Raw genomic sequence first — 8276 nt, forward strand, 5'->3', positions numbered from 1 at the left:
TATGAATAAAATGAATTTCACTGTTTGCTACTACTATGGATTTATACATTGATTTTCTGTCTGTCAGCCGCAAAGGGTAGGCTTAGGGGCAGCCGCAGGCGTAGAGGAAAGGATTTGCGTAGGACAGTGTTGGAGATCGGCGTAGTGGTAGGCGAACATAGGTGCAGGGGTAGATGTAGGGGCAGGCACAGTGGTAGTGTTGGAGGTGGGCATAGGGACAGACACATGGGGTGGGTGCAGGGGCAGCCACAGTAGGCGTAGGGTCAGCGACATGGGTAGTCACAGGGCTTGGCGTAGAGGCCGTCGCGGCAGGGACAGACATATAAACACAATATACTGCTGGTGTTGGCATAGAACAGTATTATCTGGATACTGCAGAATTATTTGGTTTATGGTGATGGCCATGGAAATCTGTGCTCATAGATCTGTAGAGCTTGCAAACTGCCTGTAGCTTCCCTTGTGCAGAAATGCAGGTGTAATGGACGGGTTACTGAGCATCTTGCTCCGGACTACTCACAAGCCAGTTTGTGAAGGGAAACTGGATGGGCCTGTTCTGTAAGGGAGGCCCGTCTTCACCAGAGTGAAATTATTTACACCCAGCAAAGGGAGGGGGACAGACATTGCTCTCACATTATTCACACTCATACTGCAGTGCCTGTGCTGTCCTGAAGGGGGCAGTCAATCTGACCAGCAATTGTATATTGTATTAATAAATGACATATTGAATTTTTCATTCTACTGGCAAAAAAAAAAAAAAAGGAAATGACCCAGCACAAAATGACAATTATCTTGGGCACCTTACTTATCTGTATCTGACATGACCCAGTTTTGATATAATAAACACACCACAGCCTGGCGTGTGTACGTGACTCTAGACGTGCAGTCGGGGCCCTCTGCTGGCCAGCCTGTGTTTTGTACAGTGGGAGCACGCCGACCTGTGTGACCTTCCTGTAGCACGTGTGTCCTCCTTCTGTCACGGATGAGAATGCCTGCACGTGGTTACAGCTACGGCCATGTTGTTAAAGAGGCTTCTCTCTTTCTCTGTATCTTTTGGTTCCTTACCCAGAATTCCTCATGTTGCCTATTCATCAGTGAACACAACTGAATAAATCCTAAATAAATGGTAGAAACTCACAAGCCGCAATTGCTGCCTCTGCAGTGATCAGCTGGACACCGTGCTTGTAGATCTATACTATTCCCATCCTGTCCTGTAGTTATTCTCAGGTACACTTGAAGGGCTTATTTTGTGTAAATACCCTGGAAAATGTAGTTTTATGGCTTTTTCATGGTAGAGCGGTCACCCACAAGATGGCATCGTCTCTGAATGAACATCTCATGCCCTTCTCTTGCAGATTACCAGCTGACCAGTGCAGATTTATCCTCGCTTTCCTCGTTCAGCTCCCCAGGTGGTTTGTCACTGGGCAATGTGTCCACCTGGCAGCAGCAACAGCAGCTTCCACAGCATCACCAAGCGCAGCAACTGATCCCAGTCTCACTAAGTAACTTGATGTAAGTATAATCTGCTCCCTTCCGTTGCTTCCTAGGGGGTTGTCTCCTTCCATCAATAATGAAACAGCAGGTGGTGGTTTCGGAGAAATCCATGGAGAAGCCCAGGACAGTCTAGGGCTCTCTGTTTCCGTGGATCACCTGGAAGCTGTTATGGATCCTAGCTTTAGGCTGGGTACATATTAGGCGATATGTTGGTTTGAGCCAAGTCACAATGACATATCCATCACATTGTCACAGTGAGTACGCTCAGTTGCGCGTCAACGTGCGTCGTTCATCGCATCTGGCCATCTAATGTGCTGCACGTCAGATGGGACAATGGACACCATGCTGGCAAACGCACACTACACAATGTGTGTACCCGGCGACTGGACAACGCGATGGAACCATACATTGTGCCATCCATACGCACCGCTGTGTACGATGGCGCAATGTGCTTTACCATGCTGTCATTCATTACATCATCCCATGTGACGTGCAGCAAATCAGCCTTAGAGGAGACACCATGACTGATAAAAGAATGAGATAAATGCCAGGGAGACTGAATGCTGTATTACTGTGGTGGTGCACATTCTCAGCTGTCTGCAAATTCCTATGAAGTTAATATCTTTGGTGACTATATTGCACAGCTCACTGCAATAATATATTAAGAAAACACAGAGGACCTCTTTCATTTATTTTATTTGACTGTAATCCGGGGGAGGTTTATTTGCACTGTATAACAAGACGTTCTATACTCAAATAGGGTGCTGGGGGCAGGAGCTGAGGCCAGTAGGTGCCTTTAATTGACTTTTATTAAATGTCACCTCGTGCCCTTTCCTGGGTCTATGCACTCACAGCTCTCTCGTCTCACACACAGAAGCTTCTACAGAGGGAGGAAACCAGGCGAGTCGGGATGGGCGAAAATTACCCGCCACCTTTTTTTTTTTTTTCTTTCTGGTTTTTCCAGTTTAGCCCGATGTCTCTTCTTTCACTTTCCTAACACACTGCTGGGCTGCTGACAGGCCAGCGCCTTGTATGGCATCATAGGGGGTTAAATAGTCACATTGTGCACTTTATATTTTGCAGTGCACTAAAAATTAAGGGGTCTATGTACTAATAATTGCGGTACTGCCACAATTATTATGTACCTAATTCGCCTGGGATATTTACATTTTTAATAAAAATATCCCAGTTATGTACTATGGGGAACTCGCAGGGACAGTAGTGGCGCTAACCGCTGTCACCATGAGTTATATACCCGCACTTAGGAGAAGTCTATCACAGAAGTGAAAGACTTCCCCGGGGAAAGCTGACACTGCACATGCGCATAGCGTCAGCTTCCGGGGCAGGCCGGTGGCTGCAGGGGGCACATCGATAGATCTCTCTCCTGCACCTGGAGCCCCCATAGGCTAAAGCTGGGCATCCACTATACAATTATCTGTCCAATCTGGCTGGAATGAAAGCCTGGTAATGTATGGGATCGTCCATTTGCTCACAAAACACTGGAAATAGCCTAAAATGATCGTTCAGACAAATTAGTTAAAACACACACCAATTTGAACAATTTTTTTTTTGTCCTTTTTTCAGTGTTTAAAACCATATGGTGGATTGTCATTTGCTCCCATACATTACCAGGTTTTCATTCCAACCAGCCAGATTGGACAGATATCTGACCGATAATTGTATAGTGGATGGCCAGCTTTAGTTTACACCATTAAGATGGTGTAAACTACCTGTGCTAAACTCTCTAGTACATAGGGGTCAGATTGTAGTTCCCATTGATAATAATTAGCACATTGCCGGAGATTTCTGTGAAATCTTCTGCATTGTGCTTGTAGTACATAGGAACAATACATAAAATGATGCAGAGACTGCAGTTTTTGCATAATTTGATGTAAAAAAAGGCTTGATACATAGGCCCCTTATTCTGTAAACATTATCTGCAATGGGAAAATATTGTATGTCATTTGTTTACTAATTTTCCTGTAAATATTCAGAACCTCTCTCTCTCTGAATATGTATTCAGTTACTACCCTGAGTGGCGGCTGCCAGACCATTTATTTGCTTTAGATAACATGAAATATCAGACCTATGCTGAAACAGTGCCTCTGGTGGTCAATTGAATCAAAGACCCAGGAATCACATGTTCTAAAGCTTTATCATCTGATTTAAGTAACGGAGCTATAAAAAATGTATTTCAATAAACATTTGTACATTATGTATCGCCACCATGTTCTTGTTGCCCCCCCACTCACCAACTACCTCATTTCTGTCTGTGGAGGGAGGGCCAACATGGCTGCCTGCTTGGTGTAAAATCACCAGCTCAAAATAGACTGTATTTCACATTTACTTTCCTGCACACAAAACAAAGAAGGGTTGTTAATGTTCCTCTGACCTCAAGCTATACATGCATCCCAGCAACTTGTACTAAATTAATCCTCAATAAATGGTCTATACAGTATTTAACTTGGTAATTCAGTTGCTTTGCTGATGGCGGCTATACTTGCTCAAATTTTGGGTTAAATAAATTTGTAGCCTAACCATTCAGTAATTAAGTTGCAGAGGTATGTGGTACTTTGCACCTGACGTCTCAGTGATGCCAGCGGTTCTTAGTGAATTGATAGCAAACAACATGGCTGCTTCCACTGTGCACAAAGCGGCGGGTCCACTTTAAGTTCAGCAGCAATTATGAGAAATAGCAATGTCATCCATGTAGACAATCTTCTCATTGCTGAGGGTCTCTGCATGCAGTAAGTAGCTGGATGGCCCCGCGTACGCCATGGCTCCAGACGGGTCTTTGCAAGGGTGCAGGTTCAGGCTTGGCTCCGAAGCCTATTAAGCAACGAGCATTGTGCATGAAGCCTCACAAACACATATTTAGCTCTGCTGGGATTGTGCAGCCATAATTATTAAGTTTCTTCCAGCATCCAGAACTTTGTGCCATAAGTCACTGTTGCCTGGTAACTGGCGGCATTAAACCCCACTTAAGTAACTCGGTCACTCTGAGATTCTAGGAGTTGCTGTGGAGGGAATAGGGATAAATATGGAAGGTAACAACATGTAGGTGTGTGACCTCTGTATTGCATCTCAGGATTAGCACGAGAGCTCCAGATGTTGGTTGTAACATATTTCCTTTTCTCCCTCCCCTCCCACCTACTGCTTTTCTCTCGCTCCATTCTCGCTCTTGCATCATCCTGTAATTCCTGGCTACTAAACCTTCTTTGCACCATCCTGTAATCACTGGTTATTGAACCTTCTCCATCCACTTTCGTTTTACTTGTTTTCTTTTTTTATCGTTTCCATATTCCTATGTTTCATTCCTATCCTATCTCTGTCTTCTCTGTGTTCTACCTCCCACCTCATCCTGCAGATCGAGTGGACAGCTTCCACACACTGCCACACTGACAGTCAACACCAACCAAAACATCAACATCAAGAAGGAACCGCCATCACCCAACCGTGAACGGAACACGGGCACTCCCTTGACTTCCTACACCCACCAGAGTCGACACGAGGCCACAGGCCGCTCTCCCGTCGACAGCCTCAGCAGCAACGCAAGCTCCTTTGAAGGCAACGATCGAGAAGATGCAAGGGCCGACTACACGTCGTCACTCGGGCTCCTGAGACCTACGGGTGACACGGAGGGCGAGAGCCAGTCTGTAAAACGCATGCGGCTTGACGCATGGGTAACATAACTGCTCCTCAAATCCCCCACCTCGTTCTTATGCTTGCAGCTTAACGAGGGTGCGAGCCAAAGGATGAGCTGCTGTTCCAGGGGGTTGGGGGGGGGAATGGGTTAGTCATCAGTGAGGTTTAATGCTGTAGGGTGGGAACCTATCATTAACTGCCTGAGATAGCTTTAGTATTTGGTAGGCATTCTTCCTAGTCCAGTGCTTCAGGCAATGTCTGCAGAGGGCATGGGACTCCATGGCTGCACTACAAACCCATGCTGAGTACGACTCCTGCCCTCCACAGCCAACTGCTTACCTTGTTGTCTTGTTGACCACAGCTGCTAAAATCAACCTCACCTCCCCCCTTTCCCTTCTCCTCGTATACAAGGACATTAAACCCTGCTCACTGCCTCGCCCCTCTCTGCTTCAGACCAGATCTGCCACCAGGGTCACTCAGTAGGAAAGCTATACATTTTGCAAAGGGGAGCTTCAATGTGAAGCTGCAGACTCTGCCTTCATGAAGTAGTTAAGTCCAGAGGCTCTGGCTCGCAGAGCAGCCCTCATTGACAAACTGGAAATTGAATCCTAGCTGCTTCACAGAACTTTAATAGGTTTTCAAATTAACAACAGGCATATTATTGGAAACCTCACACTGGAAAGCCACTTTTCTCGCATCCTCCACCCATTGTGAAGCTTTATCCAGTCTCCAATACAGGGCACATACTAAGGGTGAGCTGCCCTGTCCCCCTCCCCCTGCTCCATAACCCCCCCCACCCCCCTGGAGATTAACGCTAGACAGGACCGTCCAGAAACCAAAACTCAGCTTCAAGCCACAATACATATCAAAAACTATTACTGCACAGTCATCCCTGCCACCTCCGCAAGCCATGGAGCTCTATATAATGCAGACAATGCCTTTTTAATGAAAAAAAAAAAACATGAAAAAAAAGAAATATATATAATATATACATATATATTTATTCTTTTAAATGCGGTATTCTTATTTTGGAAGAAACGGCTCAGTCTATGATTTCACTTACTGAAAAAAGCCATTTTGTCTGGTCACATAAGAAGTGGGGGGAGGGGAGGGGCAGGGATCTGTGTCGCTGTCGTCCCCAGAACCGCTAGTGTCATTGTGGAATGGGATTTATTATGATTCCAGTATGAAAACAAAACAAGAATCGCCCCCTATTATATTTTCATAAGTGAAATCATGAAATTAGATCTTTTCTATTTTTTGCTTTTTTTAACGAGGGATTTTGGAATTCCTTCTGGAAAGAGGCTCGGAATTAAAGGATACTTACTGGTGGTCCATGTACATCCATAACAGCCTGCTTGTTGCCTTGTGTATCCGCTGCTGGAGGGCGTTCGTGCTCATGGTCAAATATACAAAAGGCTGGTCATCTTTTTGCTGCTATCTTAATATATAAATGATGGTGCTTTCTAAATGGTGATCTTAAGCTAATTTTCTAGTCTAAGGTCACGGTTGGATTTGGGGGAACATTACCAGGGTTAGATATTATATATATATATATACACACACACACACATACATACATACATACATACATACAATTAAAAGCAATATAGTAACATAATAGACATATGGTATCTGTTCGTTTTTTTTTTTTTTTTTTTAAATAAACATTTTGTTATGTCTTAGTAGCTGGACAAAAGTTAAAGTAGAGGGGTGTAGTCTGACCTTTCTGTGCTTTGCCACACCCACTTCTACACTGACACTGCCCCTTTTTGTACATAGCCACACATCTATATTATTGACTGCTCATTTTTCATCAATCCCGTATTTTTTTGCTCAGCCCGTGATTGTTTGCACACTCCAATTATAGATCCTATTTTTTTTGTATTTAATATTGCATAGTTCTGTCCCTATTTTAAAGAACTAACTGATATGATGCATACATTTTTTTTTCAAAATGCATGTCATTTTTCAAAGGGTATGGGCTAAGCTTTTAAGTATACTGATTGTGATGTAAAAATAATTCTGAAAAACAGTTCATTTATATTTCTCACAACTATTTCACAACTGATGTTAAAATAGCAGCAAAAATAATGCATCAAAAGTAATATTATGACCTCCACTTTTAAAGTTCTAAACTTCTGTTTGGCACAGCTGGTTGTTACGAATAAAATGGACAATAGAAAAATCCCATGGGCCCTTGGTAACTTTTTATTAGGTTCTTAGAGAACCGTTTGTTTTTAGTTTTGTTTTTTTTCACACGTGTAAATGAAAACTCATTAATTTTCAAGACAAGGAAAAAATGACAATCTTAAAAAAAAAATATATATATATATATATATACTCCCCGCACCCTGTTTTTATCTGTATAAATATTTGTTTCTGATTTTTAATATTATTTCTTGTGCTCATTTGTGCTGTTGACAGTTACATTGTGAATATTTTTTTATATTCGTAAATTTGCGTTCTGTAGAGTAGTTTATTATTGTTCAGGTTTTTTTTTGTTTGATTTTTTTTCTCCCCCCTCTCATTTTATTAGGGGCGTGGCAGAAACTTGCACGACACAAAACAATTACAAGTTAAATGCTGCAGTTTTTAGAAGAGTGAAGAAAATTTTAAAAAAGGAACATATTTATTCTCAAAAGGCTAAAAAAAAAAAAAAGGTGTAAAATTGCATGAAGTAATATTTACAAAAAACACCAAAAAATAAAAAAAAATGACAAAAAAGATGTAACCTCAACAAAAGTGTAGCGTTTAAAATTTAAACAAAAAATAGCTAATATATTGTGTTTGGCTGGTTCGCTTTTCTTTTTTTGTTTTTAATGTTTTTGGGTTTTTTTTTTTTTTTCATTTGTTTTTTTTGACAATGAAATATAATTGTGTATATTTTCATATAAGAAGTATGCACTGATATGTTTAAAAATGATATATTGCTTTTTAAAAGTGTGGTTACTTACCAAAGTCTCTGTCTATGCTTTCCCTTCAATATCCTGACCATTGGGTCTTTCATAGTGACCAATGTGATGCTTGGGGTGAGGGGGCTTTTGAGTGTTACTCCCCTCCCTTATCAGCAAATGGTTTAATCTACCATACACACTTTCACCCTTCAATCATTCATCTCGCTGCCATCATAAGGCATA

At 42.3% G+C, this 8276-nt stretch overlaps 1 protein-coding gene across 6 annotated transcripts in view; it reads left to right on the forward strand.

Annotated features, from left to right (window-relative positions):
• MEF2D (myocyte enhancer factor 2D) overlaps nt 1-7911 on the forward strand; it is a 178196-nt gene extending 170285 nt beyond the window's left edge. For all 6 annotated transcript variants that reach the window (XM_088449651.1, XM_088449655.1, XM_088449656.1 and 3 more), the window contains 2 exons: nt 1353-1509; nt 4859-7911. In XM_088449651.1, coding sequence (XP_088305777.1) covers nt 1353-1509; nt 4859-5183 — 482 coding nt within the window. In that variant the 3' untranslated portion in view covers nt 5184-7911. The remainder of the gene's footprint in view (nt 1-1352; nt 1510-4858) is intronic.
• Nucleotides 7912-8276: the final 365 nt, after the last annotated feature.

The sequence above is a fragment of the Taudactylus pleione genome, unplaced genomic scaffold (genome assembly GCF_031769625.1).
Source record: "Taudactylus pleione unplaced genomic scaffold, aTauple2 ptg000490l, whole genome shotgun sequence".
In the NCBI taxonomy this organism is placed as follows: Eukaryota; Metazoa; Chordata; class Amphibia; order Anura; family Myobatrachidae; genus Taudactylus; species Taudactylus pleione.